At 35.8% G+C, this 20,469-nt stretch overlaps 1 protein-coding gene across 1 annotated transcript; it reads left to right on the top strand.

Annotated features, from left to right (window-relative positions):
• Positions 1-18,246: 18,246 nt before the first annotated feature.
• On the top strand, positions 18,247-20,413 carry LOC145115683 (putative polygalacturonase At3g15720). The gene is made up of 9 exons (XM_079052036.1): positions 18,247-18,357; positions 18,598-18,735; positions 18,896-19,054; positions 19,145-19,180; positions 19,312-19,519; positions 19,609-19,690; positions 19,774-19,882; positions 19,997-20,113; positions 20,183-20,413. The coding sequence occupies exons 1-9, from the start codon at positions 18,247-18,249 to the stop codon at positions 20,411-20,413; spliced, it is 1,191 nt and encodes a 396-aa protein (XP_078908162.1).
• Positions 20,414-20,469: the final 56 nt, after the last annotated feature.

The raw sequence follows: 20,469 nt of genomic DNA, 5'->3' as shown, positions 1-20,469 counted from the left end.
CATTTCTCACATATCTTTTCCTCCATAACCTCTCTGGAACTCTCTCGTACTCTTAGTCCTTTTACTTTCTAGTTTCCGGCTACTTTAGCGAGGTCCTGGAGCGGATGAGATATAGAGCTTTCGGATCAGGGTTCTGCCTGCATAATTCCCGGTTTTCACTAGGATCCTATAAGTTAAGCTACACTTTCAGTGTAACTTATATTTATATTCATAGTCGTTGTTATGGATATATAAATAAGATTTATCATTAATTCCAGCTATAATACCGATTTATCTACTTACGGGAGAGGTGTCTAGAATGGTCACGTTGGCTTGGTTGTTGGATTTCAGAAAGGCTATACATCGAAATGATCATGCCTCCTGATTGTCCGACCTGCCTAATCCTTATTTGATAGAACATTCGGTATTCATTGGGATTAGTGAAGAATCTAGTTTTCATTATTGGATCATCATACAAATTAATAGGATAAAGTATTATAGGTTAATACTTGTTTGGCGCACTATCTTCCAGTTGAATCGTCAGTAGAATCGCCTAGATAATTGTCAATCTTCCAAGTAATTGTCCAGGTGAATTACCTCACTATATTGTGTACTACAATATATATCCATAGATAGTTGTCAATCTTCCAAGTAATTGTCCATGTGAGTTACCTCACTATATTGTGTACTATAATAAATATCCATGTATGTTAGGATATAAGAACCAGTAGGATAGGTTGGTAATATAGTATCTTTGGGCCTAATGTTATGCTTAAGTTAGTTGGAGGTGGTTGCAATATGTTATTAGGCAATTAGATTAGTTTAGTTAGTTTCCTGTTTGTGGACTATTTATCTGCTTGCAATATATGTATTCATATGTTATGTGGATAGTCAAGGTAGCGAACCAGCTTTATGCTGAAGGCAAAGGGGTGAGTTAATGGCAATAGCAACTTAAGCGATTGTGAGCCTAGAAAAGGGCAATAGCAACTTAAGCGATTGTGAGCCTAAATACTCAAAAGGCGAGGTGATGCCAATAGCAACTTAAGCGATTATGAGCCTAGATACTCGATATATGCATGTATATCTATTGTGGTATATGACATTTTAGGAAATTCACTAAGTTTCGTGTTTACCCAGTTGAATATAAATGTTTTTCAAGAACTTCAAATGATTCGTAAGAAGTGCAAGGCTTAGCTGTACACATGCACATTCACAAAATGTTTCCGCACAATGTAACAATATTCTGATATATTTTAATAAATAAAAAAGAAAATTTTGGGTTGAAAATCAGGACGTTAAACAATATATGTCAAAGAGAAAAAAAAATCTTACAGTGGAAGACCATTCGTTTCCATTTTGCAAGTTGCAAAAACCTAATATATGTTATATTTTACAAGGTTTTAAATGTGTGAGGTGAAATGTAATCTTTACGAGTCACGTGATGTCATATTGTTTCTTAAAATACGACTTAAGTCGGTATTTTTATATATTCAAATATTACTCAATTATGTTGAACAAATCGAATAGACATAAAAAGAAAGATCATACAATTATAGAGTTATATCAAATATATTATATTTTAAAAAAATATTATATCAACAACTACTAATAATAAATTAACAAAACTCAAGGGTTTAATGTTGAATAAGAAAAAAAATACATCTTGAAAAAACTATTGTCATAGCATGCCCCTCCATCATTTTTGGGCACACTAGGCCCAGATAACACCATTGTTGCGATTCGCGAAGCTAGAGTCACGTGTTGTCGTCATCACAAATCTTGACGCGTCATGATGCGCCTTTTAGAACAATGATATTCGTAATAGATGTTAAAAACTTGATTGAAATATTATATCAACCCCCCCCCCCCCATTTTGTCATCGTTGTGATTATTTATCAACCCTTTAAAAATCTCGCCATCCGTGCAATAGTAGGTAGATCGGTACAGCTATGAAAACCTTGATGCTCTATTTTGTTCTCAATTTCACTTAAGGAAAAAAGTGGAATAAAATAGAAGAAATGTATGTTCTTGAGTTTCTTTTTAAGGAAAAAAGGTAAAGAAGTGTGTTTTCGATTTTTTAAAGAGGTGAGCAAAAAAGAATAAAAAGAAAGAATATATATTTTTCTCTTGAAATTTATTCGCTCCGGTTTAACCTTATATGTATGAATTCCCTCCCACTTCATTTATGTTCCTTCTTCTCCCTTCCTTTTGTTTTTAACCTTTGCTTATTAACTCCAGAACCAGGTGTAAACTTTGTTCTGTATTCCTTATGTTTTATTTGATACGAATATTAAGGTGTCTAAGAAAGTTTTAAAAATGAACTTTCTAATTTATTATCGGTATGGAACCGATATAAGTTAAAATGAAAGTTCAGATAATATTTTTTTTAAACAATGTATAGCGGTCTCACACCTGAGAAAAGTCATTCTGGATAAGTTACTCTCCCCCAACTTATCAAAAAATCATTATTTCATTAAACCTAAAACTTTATTTTGTAACATTCAGTTTTGAGGTACATGATTTCGAGGTTTTCTTTAGCATTTGGATGTAATCACGACATGAGCAATGCCTCTCACGCCGTGAGGCAGTGTTAACTTGTTGACCTACTTTCTTTGATTCTCACAGCGTGAGCCCATGTTGCTTACGACGTGAGAGCGCCCTGATGACCAAAACCCTAAATTTTTGGTATTTAATGAAATGAGAGGGCTAGGGTTGTTCACCCTCAGCCTCCCTCACACTCTAAGCCTCCATAAACCCTGATATCAATCATTCTTGAAGCCCTTAATCATTTTGGTGCACTTTCTAGCTTGAAGAATGAGAAAATAAGAGGAAAGAAGTGCTCTAGTGGTGGAGTGGGCAAAGTATCATCATCATCATCATCTTTTCTTGTTGTTCGACCTTTGTAAGTATCAAAAGTTCAAGCTTTATGGCATATTATGGGTAGATCTAGGATTTTGTCCATATTTCTTCATGTTAAGCATGCTTGAGTGAAGTAAATCCATAAAGTTAGCAACTTTATGGATTCCAAAGGTTCCTTGATCATCATATTGTCTATACCTAGAAGTTGGAGTGGTATAAGAGCCATGCATGAGAGTTTTATGAATATTTTCCACTTTTTGACCTAGAATGGGTTGGGTCATGCATGGTGCAAGCATGGGCATAAAGCAAACATTTTTATGGACCTTAGGGGTCCCCTTTAGCTTCTAGATGAGATGGATTCAATGGCTTAATGGAATAAGGACTTAAAACATTGATTTTTGGCTTCAGACTGAAGTCACGATGTGAGACATAAGGTCTCAGGAAGTGACAACGGAAAAACCCGCGAATGAGTTGTCTGAGCCTGGAGTGAGTTGCTGGAATCGGACCTGGTCGACTCTCACGACGTGACCAAGGAATGGTCACGACGTGAGACCTTATATTAGGGTTTTGTCCAATGGATTTAACCCAATTGACTATTGACTTTGACCAAGTTTGACTTAGGGGTATTTCGAGTATTTTGATCTGTAATCTGAGATTTGGTCACTCTTATTTGTAAAGTGACCGGTAGAGTTGGTTTCGGAGCAGCATGTTGTTTCAATTTTTACCCGTCTATGAGGTGAGTTTTCTCACTGTATCCATGGGTCGAAGGCACCAATTTCGACCCATTATTATGTATCTATGATGATAGCTTCTATGTGGCTTATATGTGTTTGTATCTTGGGTTGAAATATACCCCATGGCGGGGCCCACTATCGTATTTTCGGGTTGAAATAAACCCCAAAGCGGGGCCCACTATTGTATTATTGGGTTGAAAGATACCTTAGGGCAGGGCCCATATATATGTTGGATTAGGTGTCTAAGACCATAAATATAATTGCTATATACTTGAATTGATAATAGCACAGTCCTTTTGGGTTGCCCTCAAACCTAACAATTGGACAGAATGACTTTTGGAGAGAGAGACTGATTTATTATTTGATTAATAAATTAAAATAAATAGTTTTATTAATATATTAGGAGAATAATATATTAATTATAAATAGTAATATTTAATTATAAATTAATCAGAAATTAATTGGAATTAATTTTGGGATTAATTGGATTAATTAAGGGACTATTTTGTTATTTATTAATAGTTGAGATAGGAAGGCTCTAGAACCTCTTGAAAGAGGTGGACGAAAATCTCTAGGGAAACCCTAGGAGATTTCGTCCAAGGCCCTAAGGTAAAGGGATTGTGTTGTTTGGTCACTAAGCAAAGGGATCTAGGGCATATCCCTTAAACCCTTGATTTGGCACCAAGTTTCCTCAACTATATAAAGAGCTTTTTCGCCCTTGATTTTGTCCATGCCTTCCCTCCACAAGCTTTGGACGAAATTCCCTCCTCTCTCCTAAGTCATTCTCTTGCTAGTTGGGTGTGATTTTATTAGAGGCACGACACTTGTGGTGCTTGCTTCCAAGAGATCTTCAAAGGAATTTCTAGTTGTTTGCTATAACAACTAAAAGGTATGAAACCTTTTCAATAGTATTTTCGAAAATATACTAGGGTTCTTAGGGTTTCTTTTAGATGTTCTTAGTTATAGGTTCAATAGAGAAAACATAGATCTTGTTTTAGGTTGCATGCACACTTAAGAGTTTTGAGTTTGTTTGTTTTGCCTAAAACCCATCAGTGGTATCAGAGCATTTGGTTTGTTTTCTGTTGAATAGCTATAATAGAAGAATAGATCAATTAGGGGTTATAAAAATTAAACCCTAAAAGGTCATGAATTTCGACGAGGGTTAGGGTTTTAGAAACCCTAGCCCCCTTCCCTAAGTTTTTGAAAACCCTAGCCTTCCTCCCCAAGTATTTTTGAAATATGGTAGGATTATTAGGGTTTTTCAAATTTGGTAATTATCATTTTACTTGCCTAAAAAGAGATAAGTAAAATTGGAATAAATCCTATAAGGGGGTATAAGGAAACTGCCTATAAAATGGTAGTGTAATGGGTGTCCACTCTCACCCACCGCTTCCTTGATTGGTGGAGGGTCGTTAGCAGAAAATGACTTGATAGGACATTAATTCTCATTTAATAAGTATAATGAAATAAAGTAACTAAATTATTTTATAAAATCCCGTTCTTAGTTACTTTAGAAAAATGTGAAAAGTATGATAACCCATGAAATTACACATTGCACTTTATAAGTCATTAGTGGAGTGTGTGTGGTTAACCAATACACTAATAGGGACTAATAAAGAGTTGCAATGTGTATCTCATAAATTATCAATGTTGATGGAGTGTGTGTGGTTTACCAACACATCAATTGAGATGATAAACGACATTGAGGTTACCAAGCACGTTTGCATGGTTATTCACATCTTGTTGGTGATCCTTGGTATCCCAGTCACAAATAGATATGCATAATTTGAGATTAAACATGCATTGAATAGGTTCAATGAACCTTAAAAGACCTAGGAATTTCACCAAACTTAATTTCTTTAAAAAAAATCGTTTTCCATTGGTGGAATTGGTAAATCGTCATTTACCTACCTTTATAAAATTTACAATTAGATTATGGAATCCCTTTTCTAAGTTGTGAATTATATAGTTGGATCCTAGCCTTAATATTTCATTTTGGGTTGCTATATTAAGGATTATTCTTATCTAACTAAAACTACCTTCTTTTTACACATGTCTACTCCAACTGATGCTTCTGCTTCCTCCTCCTCCAACCACCACAACTTCTCCTTGCTCTCAATCTGCTCCAAAGTTACATTGGATGGTTACAATTACAATGATTGGATACAGAACATTAATATGGCCCTTCGTTTCGAGAACAAAGAGTATGTTCTCGAGAAATAACTCAATGAAATTGACGAAGAGAAGGCCACCCCTGAAGAAATTTCCGCGTACAAGAAACACTACGATGATGCAACAAAAGTTGCTTGCATCATGGTCGCCACCATGACTCTTGATTTGTAGAGTTTTATGAGGATTACTGGCCATATGAGATAAACAAGGACCTTATGGAAAAGTACCATAAGCGAGCTCGTCAAGAAAAGTACGATGTGGTAAAGTCCCTCATAGCAAGCGAAATGAAAGATGGAGAGTCTGTTAGTAGTCACGTGCAAAGAATGCAACGATACATGGATTGCCTTATTAGGCTAAATGTGCACTTTGACGAGGAGTTGGCTATTGACATAGTCCTAAACTCCTTACCAAGTTATTATGATCAAATCATCTTGACCTATCATTTGAACAACAGTGAGATTACATTGGCCAATTGCAAAACCTACTGCAGACTGCTGAGGCAGGAATGAAGGGTAAGAACTCAAACCTTAATCTTGCTAGTGCTCCCGTTCTGGCCATTGGTCAAGGAAAGGGGAAGAAGAGGAAAGGTCCTTCCAAGCAGAACTGGAAGGGCAAGGTCCATGTTGGGTCATCTAGTAGTGGCCCAAAGGCCAAGCCCAGTTCTGACACTCCTCATTCTTCTGATCCCAAGGAGGTCACTTGCTTTTACTGCAACGATAAGGGGCATTGGAAACGAAGCTGCCTGAAGTATCTGGAAGACATCAAGGATGGTAAAGTGAATCCATATTATGTAGGTATATACATTATTTTATATAATGACTCATCATCTTCTCGTTCTTGGGTCCTTGATACAGGATGTGGATTTCATATTTTTTCTGATTTGCAGGGGATAAGAGAAAGTGAGGAGGTGGAGCACGGAAGAATGAAGATGATCATGGGGAATAGTCGGTCTTCACATGTTACCAAGATTGGCGTTTATATTCTAGTGCTTAGTAATGGTGTTGGTTTAGATTTAATAAATTGTTGCTACTCATCAGAAATGACAAGAAACATTATCTATTTTCATGCATTGTTCAGACAAGGGTTTAGATATTCTTTTGATGATTTTAATGGTTCTATTTCTGCTTATAAAAATGTTGTTTTTTATTTTGAAGCTTTACCTTGTGATGGTGTGTATGAAACTATAATGTTTGTTGATAATTTAGGCAATAATGTTTTTCATATTGATTCGTCTAATGGTATAGACAAAGCGTACTTGTGGCATTGTCGACTTAGACACATTAACAAGAAACACATTGCCCAACTCCAAAAGGATGGAGTGTTGGAATCATTTGACTTAAGGTCAGATGATACATGTGAATCTTGTCTTTTGGGAAAGATGACAAAATCACGTTTCATTGGATCTTATGAAATAGGTGAATGTTTGTTAGATCTCATACATACAGATGTATGTGGACCTTTCAGATCATCCACAAGGGATGCTAATCGATTCTATGTCACTTTTACAGATGATTATAGCATATATGGTTATATCTACTTAATCAAGCATAAGTCAGAAACCTTTGAAAAGTTCAAAGAGTTCAAACAAGAAGTCGAGAATCAATTGGGCAGGAAGATAAAGATGCTTAGGTCCGATAGAGGCGAACAATATCTTAGTATCGAGTTCAACGACTATCTGAATGAATGTAGAATAGTTTCATAATTAAATCCTCCTAGGACACCCCAGTTAAATGGTGTAGCTGAGAGGCGTAATTGGACCCTGTTGGACATGGTTCGTTCCAAGATGAGTCGTGCTTCACTTCTAATTCATTTATGGGGGTATGCCTTAGAGACAGTCACCCACATCCTCAATCTTGTCCCTACAAAGAAAGTTTCCAAAACACCTCACGAAACATGGAGAGGAAAGTTCCCTCGTTAGCACATATCAAAGTCTGGGGTTGTGAAGCTTTCGTAAGACGAGAGACTCATGACAAGCTAGCAGCTAGAAGTGAGAGGTGTATTTTCATTGGTTACCCAAAGCATTCATTTGGATATTTGTTCTACAGGCCCAGTGAGAGCGTGGTCTTTATAGCACGACGAGGAGTCTTGAGAGAGAGAGAGAGAGAGAGAGAGAGAGAGATAGCTCATATTCAAAGAGGACAGTGGGAGTACCATTGACCTTGAAGAAATTCAAGACTCAACCAGTGATGGAACCTTAGATGGTACTAGCACTCAACAAGAGGAAGAGGTTCATGTTGAACCGATAGACCAGTCATTACCTCTCAGACGTTCCAGTAGAGTTAGAGTGCCACCTCAGATTTATGGTTTCCATATAACTGCAGAAGGTGATACGTTTATTAGTGATCAAACATTGATAAATTTGGATGAGCCGACTAGCTACAAGGAAGCAATGGCAGGCCCTGAGGCTGCTAAATGGAATGGGGCAATGGACAGCGAGATCAAGTCCATGTATGACAACCAATTTTGGAATTTGGTTGATAATATACCAGGTTGAAAGACAGTTGGGTGCAAATGGATCTTCAAAAAGAAGATAAACATGGATGTAAAGGTATACACACCTTTAAGGCTTAACTGGTTGCGAAGGGCTTTACTCAAACCCTAGGGGTTGACTATGATGAGACCTTATCACCAGTAGCCAAGATAAAATCTATCCGGATAATGCTCGCCATAACTGCTTTTCATGACTATGAATATTGTTAGATGGACGTCAAAACCACTTTCCTTAACAAGAAGTTGGCTAAATATGTTTACATGAGTCAGCCAGAGGGTTTTGTAAATGAAAAGTTTCCAAATAGAGTGTGTAAGCTTGATAAATCCATCTATGGATTAAAACAGGTGTCTCGCACTTGGAATCTTTGCTTTCATGAAAAAGTCAAAGAGTTTGGTTTCTGTAGGAGTGGAGATGAGCCGTGTGCTTATATCAAGGCTATTGGGAGTATAGTGACTTTTCTGTTGTTGTATGTCGATTACATACTACTCATGGGAAATGACATTCCAACTGTGCAAGAGGTTAATTCTTGTCTTGGAAAGTGTTTTGCCATGAAAGACCTTGAAGAAGCAGCCTATATTCTTGGGATAAGAATCTTTAGAGATAAAAAGATGAGACTAATTGGACTTAGTCAAAGTACGTACTTGGATAAAGTACTGAAGAGGTTTAGTATGGAGAATTCCAAGAAAAGGAGAGATACCTATGCAGAGCATTACCAAACTGAGTAAGACTCAAAGCCCTAGTACATATGAAGAGATAGCTTATATGAGTCGGGTACATTACGCTTCAGCTATAGGGTCGATCATGTACGCTATGATATGTACTCACCCTGATGTGTCCTTTGCTTTGAGCATGGTCAGTTGCTATCAGGGAAAGCCCGATAAGGCCTACTGGACTGCGGTTAAGAACATTCTCAAGTATATACAGAGGACGAAGGACATGGTTCTTGTCCTTGGTGGCAGTGATACATTGAGAGTGAGTGGGTACAATGACGCTAGCTTTCATACAGACAAAGAAAACTTTCGTTCTCAGTCGGGATGGGTGTTCACTCTAAACGGTGGAGCGATAACTTGGAAGCGTTCCAAACAGGATACAGTGGCTGATTCGACCTGCAAATCAGAGTACATAGATGCAAGCAGTGTTGCAAATATCGGCCTAGGCGGCCGATTAATCGGCGCCTAGGCGCTTGGCGGTCCTCTACTGTCGATGTTTATAGCTAATCGGACTATATAATCAGACGTGGTCAAAGTCGGTCAAAGACGGGTCTAGTCGGGTCTAGGTGCCCAAATCGGTCAACCAAGTCAACGTAATTTAAAAAAATTTAAGGGCAAAATTGTCAAAATGTAACAATTACTTCTAGGGTTAACTTACGATTTCTCATTTGATGCACTAAAAAAAATCGACATTCTCTCTGGACTCAAACCAAGAACGAGAACGAAAGATGTGAAATCGGCGCATCTTCTTCTTCCGTTCACCTTCGACTTTAGCTCCGACCTCCGGTTCGTCATCACCTTCGAGCAACGATGTCGCAGTCCCCTTCCAAGCTCCAGTTATCATCACATTTGACAACGATTCTTGTTCACGAAGTTCTCAGCTCCAAAATCAGCTCCTCTTACGACTACAACTCCTCTCATCGACACTAATCGAGTTATCCAGCAAAGGTTAATTTTACTTCTCTATGAAACTTCTTCTGTTAACAACAATTTATCCAGAATTTGTTGAAAAATAGCATTTGACAGCTTTTCTGTTAAGAAATTTACTGATTTTAGGATTGATGTTACTCAAAGTTACATTACAAAGGAAGGAGATGAAAAGGAAAAACCCAGTGAAGAACAGTTTAGTAATTTCAGAGTGAAGTTAGTGGATTTGACTATTGTGACTCGATCTTATTTTGAGAATTTGGTGAGGGCTCTACAGAGTGGGCTTTCGGAGGTTGGAAAAAGTGGAAGTGGTTCGGACCAGGGTGCAGCAGGTGGTTCCAAGGGTCGAACCAGGGGGAACGGTGGTGCTGATGGTTCGAAGAGGATGAAGATCACAATGAGGGTTGGTGAATCGTCGAGTGGTGATTATGATTTGTGAAAAAATTTAAGCTTTGATTATGTTTGGGGATGTTTGATAGATTTGAATTGTATGCACATGTATTTTGGGTTTCTCCTTTTATTAATGTTATATTTAATGTTATATTCTTAGGATTAATGTTATATTTAATAGTTTTTTAATAGTTTTTTTAATAATTAATGGTCCCCGATTAATCCCCATCTAGCTGATTAATCGCTTGACCCAAGTCCATCGCCGAACGATTTCTGCAACCTTGGCTGCAAGTGAAGCATCAAAGGAGGCAACTTGGTTGAAGAACTTCATCAGTGACCTCGAAGTTGTCCCGACCATTCAGGAGCCAATGGAACTTTTTTGTGATAATGAAGGAGCGGTTACCTTAACTAAGGAACCAAGAGATCATGGCAGATCAAGACATAACGACAGAAAATACCATTTCATCAGACATAGAGTAGACGAATGTCCCTTTATAGTGAAGAGGGTATCATCAGAAGAGAATCATGTAGATCCTTTGATGAAGGCTCTGAGTAGGGTCAAGCACAGTCAACATGCTAGGATCATTGGTCTTAGAGATGATATTAGTTTTAGTAGTTAGATAGTTAGTTTGAAACTTGCAACAAAGTAAATATAATTGACTTTTGGTGATTAAATAATAGAGAATTATTTATGAGTTTTGTTTACTGTCTTTTGTCAATTGTTTATTCTTGTGTTTCGCTTTGCATGTTTTACATCCTGAATAATATGATTATTCAAACTCCACAGTCGTTCGTACTTTTGGAAGTAAGTAGTGAATTAAGACTGTCATGAATTGAACTGTATATTGTCTAAGGAAGTTAGACATATCAATAGTATTGTTACAATGTTCATGAGTACTTAGAAATGGATATTTAAGTATTTGATAAACCCACGCTCAAAGAATTACTTCATGGAATCTATCACGAGCAATTCTGAGACGATAATATCTTATAATCTTGAAACGGAGATATATGAGTTGTAATTTACAAGTCGGTTGTATGTTGGTAATGTGTAAACGCATCAGTAACTTGATGTTATAAAACGTATTGCCACGCATGATTTGATGAGTAAATGGTGCAAGCATATAAGTCAAAGTTTATTCGTTCATTTTTCCCTGATGGGAAAAACAATATCTTTGGGCCCCTCGGTGATTTGGTGTTGACTTATAGTGTCGGGCCCGACCATGACTAAATTGATGTGTTCGATTAGAAGTTCTATGTTGTCACAAATCAGAAATCGGGAAACAAAGTATTGGACTATGATATTGATTCTATTCCATGTCTCATGTCTGAATGATATCTAGCAGAACGGAGGATTATATGATCACTTATCTTAGGACATGTAACTGATTGGGTCAGAGTTTGGTAGTGGCTTTTGGAAGCTACAATTTGTTTATCGATTAAGAAGTTATACCGACAATCATAGTTATAGACTTATCCAAGTGGGATACTGTTGGATTAGGCGTCTAGGCCTATAACTATAATTGGTATATACTTGAATTGATAGTAGCACAGTCCTTTTGGGTTACCCTCAAACCTAACAATTAGGCAAGATGACTTTTGGAGAGAGAGGTTGATTTATTATTTGATTAATAAACTGAAATAAATAGTATATTGATATATTATAAGAATAATATATTAATTAGAAATAGTAATATTTAATTATAAATTAATCAGAAATTAATTAGAATTAATTTTGGGATTAATTGAATTAATTAAAAATACAGGGATTGTTTTGTTATTTATTAATAGTTGAGAAAGGAATGCTCTAGAACCTCTTGAAAGAGGTGGACGAAAATCTCTAGGGAAACCCTAGGAGATTTCGTCCAAGGCCCTAAGGTAAAGGGATTGTGTTGTTTGGTCACCAAGCAAAGGGATCTAGGGCATATCCCTTAAACCATAGCTTTGGCACCAAGTTTCCTCAACTATATAAAGAGCTTCTTGGCCCTTGATTTTGTCCATGCCTTCCCTCCACAAGCTTTGGAAGAAATTCCATCATCTCTCCTAAGTTATTCTCTTGCTAGTTGGGTGTGATTCCATTAGAGGCACGACACTTGTGGTGCTTGCTTCCATGAGATCTTCAAAGGAATTTCTAGTTGTTTGCTATAACAACTAAAAGGTATGAAATCTTAAACCTTTTCTTTAGTATTTTCGAAAATATACTAGGGTTCTTAGGGTTTCTTTTTGATGTTCTTAGTTATAGGTTCAATAGAGAAAACATAGATCTTGTTTTAGGTTGCATGCACACTTAAGAGTTTTGAGTTTGTTTGTTATGCCTATAACCCATCAATATATTGATCGAGTTGAAATACACCCCAAGGAGGGGTCCATATGTGTATATGGGGTTGCAATATACCCAGGGTTAAGCCCAACTATATGTTTGGTATGCGGTACTGTGGGGAACTCACTAAGCTTTGTGCTTACAATTTATGTTTATGGTTTCAAGTACTTCTAGTTCGAAAGGGAAGACCCGACGTTATGGCACATCATCCTCCCCTCATGATTTCTGCATTTTGAATAATTGTACTATGATGTTTTAAATATTATATTTGATGATGCATGGTTTTTGGAACTATTGATGAATGAAATTGATAATGCTTGAATGAAAAATTTTATCACTATTATTGGGCTGTTACATATTCATCACGACCCCATTCCAACATATATCATATCTATCATCCACGGATACTCTAAAGTCACCCCCTCCCGACCCCTACTTGCCACAGTAAGCCATTGTCACCCCTGTGAAGCCATCATACACGTTCCATTGCTACGGCCTACACCGTCGCAGGCCAAGTTCTAAATTTTTTGAAGTTATATTTTCCCTTTTTTGTAGGGGTACTAATGAGCCAAGCTACTTGTGAGCTACTCGGGATCGACTCATTAAAAGCTCGACTCGAAACCGATTTTAAACGAGCCCGAGCCGAGCTCGAGCTTAATATTAAGCTCGTTTATTAAACGAGCTCGAGCCTATGTCACTAGGCTCGATTAGGCTCGCGAGCCTAAACGAGCCTTTTATATATTTTTATATATTAAAATAAAAATATATTCGGGGAATTAGGGATTTAAGGTATTAGTAAACGAGCTTCATAACGAGCTTGAGCCGAGCTTAAGCTTATTTAGACACGTGAAACAAAAAATGAGCCGAGCACGAGCCCGTTCCGAGCTTGTATAATTATTTACGAGCTCGAGCCGAGCTCAGTACAAGAAAGCTTGAATCGAGCCGAGCTCGAGCTCGAGCTCGAGCCTCGTATAACTTAAACGAGCCCGAGCCGAGCCTGACCATGCTCGGCTCGGCTCGGCTCGTTTGCACCCTTACTTTTTTGCTTTCAGACTACATAAATTCCAGAATTTGCAATCTGAAATACACTTTTTCAGTCCGTAACGTACGGGTGTGAAATTCCAGACCCGATACTTACCAATCACCAGCAGCCCCGGAATGAACATAACTACTCCATAAATGCAATATTATGGAGTAAGTGGTCATTTTACAAAAAATATAAAAAGTTGGTTATCGTTACTAATTTCAAGGTTAATAATTGATATCAATACTTAATCTTGAACATCCCTACAAAGCCTACGCTGATTTTTTGGTGTAGTACACATGGTTATAGAACACAAATGATATTTTTTGTGGATATTTTTTATCCTTATATGTCTAAAAGAGTTCAATTACCAAATATTTGTTAAGCTTTGAATCAATATCGTTGCTCTGATACCAACTTAAAATGACAAATAACCTTTACTAAAGATGTTATTACTTTTAAAACTAAAACTCACTACAAAATACGCTCAACACTCATAATATTCCAGATCAAAACAACTGACAAACAAGAACAACTACGCACAACTTTTGGGTTATAGAATGAAACCCTAGCTAAGAACACAACCCCAACTGTGAGAAACCTTGTTCGAACAATATAGAGAAACACCTAGTGAGTGAGTGTACATGAAACAAATATTAACACTATGCAAAGTTACAAACAATTATATACTACAAATTAGATTCGAGAACAAGTATGACCCATATCAGAATAACCTATGTCATTCTTCACAACTTTGGAGATAATGAGATGCAGACCATGAATTCCATCTTTTACTCACCTTCAGCTCTTTCAAACTTAAAATAATAGTATTTATTAATCTTTAAGGTATTAAATAAAGTGAACCATTGCAATAGTTTTAGAATTGGTATTAGTGAACATTTGTGATGGTTTAATAACCATTGTAACTGCCAATTGACAGTTATAGTATTATTGTTATATAAATATGTGTGTAATCAGATGTAAATGCTTGTTTTGATATTAATAAAATGAATTATTGTTTTCTAGTTTAGAACCCACATTTTTTTCATGTATATGTACAATAACTTTCCTGCATAACTCTTGATATTCAAAGGTTGATCCAATAATATGACCCGGGTCGGAAATAACCTTTGTCATTCTTCACAACTTGGAGATAGTGAGATGCATGTTGGTGATTTTAGTGTTACTGGACATTTTGGGTAATTGGAACTAACATGTGAACTAAAGGGCTTATTATTTGTACTATATATTATATGTTTGGTGAATGCATAGTGCATGCATATAAAAGATCAAATTATAAGTCAGTACGGCAAAACGACGGAGGTTAAGGGGGTCGCGACCCTAGCGGGGTCCAAGAGGCAGAGCCCTTGGCGGTCGAGGGTCAACGCCTCCGTGCGGTTTGGGGCAACACCCCAAAAGGTCTTCGGAAATTTGAATTAGTTTCATTATGGAAAAACCGAATTCTAGTAGGGTAATTACAGTAAGATTGAAAACTGTTGTCAGTTTTGGAAACCATTGATTAAGTTGTTAAATTTGTGACTTTCCTAACTAATTTAGAAGATAGAAACTCTAATTTTTCATGCATATATAGGACTCGTCTTTTGATTCGTATAGAACCCTTCTCAGCTCTTCTTCTTCTTGAACAAACTCAGAACTCTCTGGCGGTTTGGCTTGTGTTTCTGTGCCAAGATACACAAGTGTCTTTTTGGATTATCCTAGACTGGATTTCCTGTAACCCAGACATAAGGTGAAAATATCAGTTTGGAAAGTGAACTTACATGATCCATAAGGAATCTGGTTCTCCACCATCATCCTACTTACTGCTCCCCAACAATGCATGCCATGAATTCCATCTTCTACTCACCTTCATCCCCTTTCAACAATCTTCAGCTTAAACAACATCCTATTTGAACACTTTTTGACCCTCTTTTCATACACTTAACCAAATTAAATCAGTACCTAATAATATTTGATTTACCTTATTTAGTTTGTAGATTAATAATGAAATATTAATTATTTCAACACTTATTGTATGCCAACTCATGTTACTCCTGTTATTATTTCTCAGGAATAGGTCCACATGTTGGGGTTAAATATGGGAATAACAAGATTTTCGATGTCCGGAAGGTAGGGCCTATCAAGTCCCATAGGATGACTAAGTGAGTGTTAATCGTGCTATGTTATTCGAAACTAGAGTGTGCCTATTTTTATTTGTTTCTTTTACAGTTGTACCCACTTTCTAAGGTGTATCAATGCATGTGCACATGGGACACCAAACCATTGTTTCGGTTATGGAACGGTCGTCCCATCACATCAATGGTAATGGGCGTGATATCATAGTCCCGCCCAAATCACCCCTCTTTAAATAAAAAAAAACTTTAAATTTAGTTATTTTCTTTACCATTTACTACGTTTTTTCTAGGATGCTCTTCTTCGAACTCTTCTTTGATAATGGTTGGTGATCACTTAGCCATCGTTGTGTCTACGGTTACTCCGAATTCAATAGAGTGTGTTATTCCCTATAATTGTCGTCGATAGACATCGTAGACATCTCTCCTCTTGCAAGTATTATGTATTCTCCAAGCGGAAAGGTTGGGTGTATGTTCGGCTTCTTGAAGCTTATCTTCGTCTTCCTCCTACGAATTTTTTTGATCATGTGATAGAGCACTATTGTATTCACATGTCTCAGTTATCTGTCGATAGAGTTTGAACTTTCGTGTCTGAGTAAGCATGACTTCGTCAAAGGTCCGTTTGTTTCAACGATATCACTATATCACTCGTAGTGGTGATTGTTATACTTTCCATTTGCGGAACCTTTTGCTATTTCATGAAAACTAATTGAATGAGAGATTTTTTGTGTGGTATGAATGTTATTTCATAAAAGCTGAATTGAGAATCATTTTGCTATTTCATGTGGTAATTCGGTATGGAATAGTAGTATAGCAGGTCATGAATTGTGAATTGAAAGAATCCTTTTGTTATTTCATGTGATGGCTTTTTGTCAATTTTAAGATGGTATGAATATTTTATTTTTTGGATGGTTTGTTGGTGTTTATTAATACTTTTAAACAATAAGGTAAAATGATAATTATTCACATTCAACATATCCGTTAAGCAGCCTTACCAAACAACATGTTTTCATTTAGAGTTGGATTCAAACCTTTGAATCATTCAAAGGTTGCCAAACAACTTCTAAGTGATTATAGATGATTAGATTCAAGAAAAGTTGAAGTGGATATTAAAGAACTTCCTGATTAGATAAATACTACACATATAGTACGTATTATTTACCCATCAAATTACTTTTTCTGCCCCTCCTAGTGCACTTGTTTTACAGTTTTTTTTTACGGAAATTGTGACTGATGTTTAGTTGTGTCCTTGCATTGCTTCTTAGGAATAGTTGACAATTAATGGTTTATGAATTATGATGTTGCATCAATTTGCATATGTTCACCTTTTCGTATGTTTTATTCTGTAGCAACTTTTGTAAACCATTTGTAGACTTTTTTTTCCCTTTTATGATTGCCTTTGTGATCACATCCGGTGCATAATGTATTATGTAGTTGGAAATGTAGATCTTTAGCATGCTTTTTTTACTTGTGTTATTACAATGGTTTAACATGATGATATAAAGATGTGGTGTTTTGTTTAATAATGGTAATAAACAATAAAACAAAATTTGAATGCGAAATGTTATATCAAGATTAATTCATGTCAAAAGATACTCACGTTGTGTCGATAACAGTCATGCTAATGCTAAATCATCGTGTGATCGGTTCAAATCTTGTTTTTACATAAATTGAAATGAATAACTAAATTAAAAGGACTTTAAGAGCAAAGTAAATTTGGTATGGACTAAAATAGATATTATAAATAGCTAATTATGTTAAACATATTAATCCTGAAAAATACAAAATTAAGTATTATCACAAGATACCTAAACAAAATCTTTATGAATTTAACGCATAATTGTATCGGCTGCAATAAGAAACATATATTCCAAATAACAGTAAAAGAAAGCAAGGTAAGGGTCATTATTTCTGATTTATCATAAATGACAAAAAAAAAAAAAGATTCGACTTTTGTTGAATAAAAATCGAAATACTTCACGATTTTGACATTTCATAAAAGGTAAAAGACAGCGCTTTTAATAAATTAGTGGATGATATTTTAGATATGTTACAAATAATCTCACAGTTTACCCAAATGTTATTATTCCCCTAAGACAAATAAAGTATGTGTTAAAGTTTCATTAGACAAAGGCCGTTTTTGGAACTACATATAAAATTACTCATTTCACGATTTTGAAATTAAAGACATTTGATATTTCAAACAAATAGAGTAATAAAACAAAAAATGGTGAAATGGAGAATATCCGTTGATACTTGATATTCTTTAATATGTAAAGTTTAGATTCTAGCTTCAACATCTTGTTTTCTCTTTTGGAAGTTTTAAAACATTAAATTTCAAGTCAAAATCATGGACTCTTCCCTCACTTCATTCAATACATACATATATCATATATGTATAAATATTCACCAACTATTGATCAAGAAAAGAAACTACACAATACCAGAGAATTGTATTTCATACACAAGTCATTCTTAATATTATATATGTGTATAATAAGTAGAATGAAAATGCTACTTTTTATCATGTTATTGCTTTGCTTGTTACATCATAGCCATGGTGGTGCTTATAATGTAATGAATTATGGCGCCAAGGGCGATGGAATGACTGATGATACAAAGGTATATACGATCATTTACACTTATTTTCCATAAATTTCATGTCTTAAAAAATAAATTATTCAAAAGAATAATCTATTTTTTAAAATAAAGCATTAAAAACAGTAGTTATTTGAATAAGCTTTTAACAACTTCCAACTATTTACCTATAAGTCTATAACCTATATTTTGATTATTCGACTTGTAATCAATAAAATACAATGAGTTTACCTTTTTGTTGTTTAATTTAATTTTTGCAACAAGGCTTTTGAAGAAGCTTGGCAAGAGTTATGTAATGATGTTGGACCAAAGTCAAGGTTGATCATACCATCGCCCCAAACCTTCTTAGTGGGCCCAATCAACTTTCAAGGCCCGTGTAAATCTCCAAATATCTATTTTCTGGTAATCCTATTCCCCCTCCCAAAATACAAACTTATATTGCACATACAAATTCATTCAAATTCTTTTTGTTATATTTCAAGTACATCAAATTGTTATAAAAGAACAAAAAACACACAAACTTGAAAACCATCATTAAACTCACATTTACTATTTTGAGCAGATATTGGGTACAATCATCGCCCCTGAAAACCCTAGTTCATGGGGTAGTTGTGAAACCGGGGCATGGCTATTATTTTATGACGTTAACAATCTTATTATTGATGGTGGTGGTACTATCGATGGTCGTGGCAATGCTTGGTGGACCAAATCTTTGTCTGATGTACATGCATTTTAGTTTCTTTTTTAGATAATATTCACAATCATTGATTTTCAAAACTATAACTATACTGATTTAATATATTTTTTGTAGATAACAGAAGAATCTACATGTTCAATACCACCAACGGTAAGAATCTTGTTTAATAAACGTTATTAATTAAACATACACTAAAAACGTATTGCTACAGAACAATGTTTTATTTACTATATATTGTGAATTTTGACACCATAATAAGTTATTTTGCAACGTGTATGTAGGCGTTACATTTTGAAAATTGCTATGGGCTTCGATTAAGACAACTTAAGCATCTTGATAGCCCTAGAAATCATATCGGTCTATCCAGATGCAGTAATTCCGTTATTTCAAATTTAGAAATAGTTGCACCTGCAAATAGCCCAAACACCGATGGCATCGACGTGTCACTCTCAACCTACATACATATACACGATTCCGTTATTAAAACCGGTACATACTTCATATAATATTCATTGTCTTTGGTTTACCTTTACATTTTGTTCTATTACATGACAACACATCGTGCTATAAAACGTTAGGTGACGATTGTATTGCTCTAATCAACGGATCCTCTCAAATCAATATTACGGGCATAAATTGCGGTCCGGGCCATGGTATAAGGTAAAATTCAAAGTCGGGTCGGATCAATGTTATGGGTCAAATATGTGTTGTTGCTTATTGTTATTTTTTCTTTAATCTTGTAGCATCGGAAGTTTAGGCATAAATGGGGAATATGATACTGTGGAAGGTATTTACGTACGAAATTGCAACTTCACCGGAACACAAAACGGAGCAAGAATCAAAACATGGCAGGTAATAGGGTATATCAGTAGGACAAAAATTGCAATTTTTTTCTCTCTCGTCATCATAAGTAGTCCTAGAAAGCTTGTCGAGTACTGTTAAAACTCGTTATCTACAATCATACAGGGAGGATCTGGATATGCTAGAGATATTACATTTGAGCAAATTACACTTCATAATGTGAATAACCCGATACTTGTGGATCAATACTATTGTCCTAGTGGAAATAATTGCCCTACAGAGGTAAAACCCTTTCTCAAAGATTAATCACTCAAAGAATTGAATTATGAGCTTATAATTTCTGATTTGCAGGGTTCAGCAGTGAAAATTAGTGACATAACTTACAGATTATTTCAAGGAACATCGTCATCTCGAACTGCAATAAATTTTGATTGCAGTAACAAAGTAGCATGTTCTGGTATTTCTTTGGATCAGATTAACATAACATCAACTGTGACTGGAGAAAATACAATTGCACGCTGCAACAATGCTTATGGGGCAAGTTCTTCAACAGAACCTAGTGCAACTTGTTTGTTACATTAAATGTTTGCACGAATTATACATTGTGTTAACCCGACATTGTTCGTGGTTTAAGCTTA

This window comes from Lactuca virosa, chromosome 1, assembly GCF_052849685.1.
Source record: "Lactuca virosa cultivar CGN04683 chromosome 1, Lactuca_virosa_CGN04683_v6, whole genome shotgun sequence".
In the NCBI taxonomy this organism is placed as follows: domain Eukaryota; kingdom Viridiplantae; phylum Streptophyta; class Magnoliopsida; order Asterales; family Asteraceae; genus Lactuca; species Lactuca virosa.
Note: the sequence above shows the minus strand (reverse complement) of the source record. Positions and strands in the feature narration are given on the sequence as shown.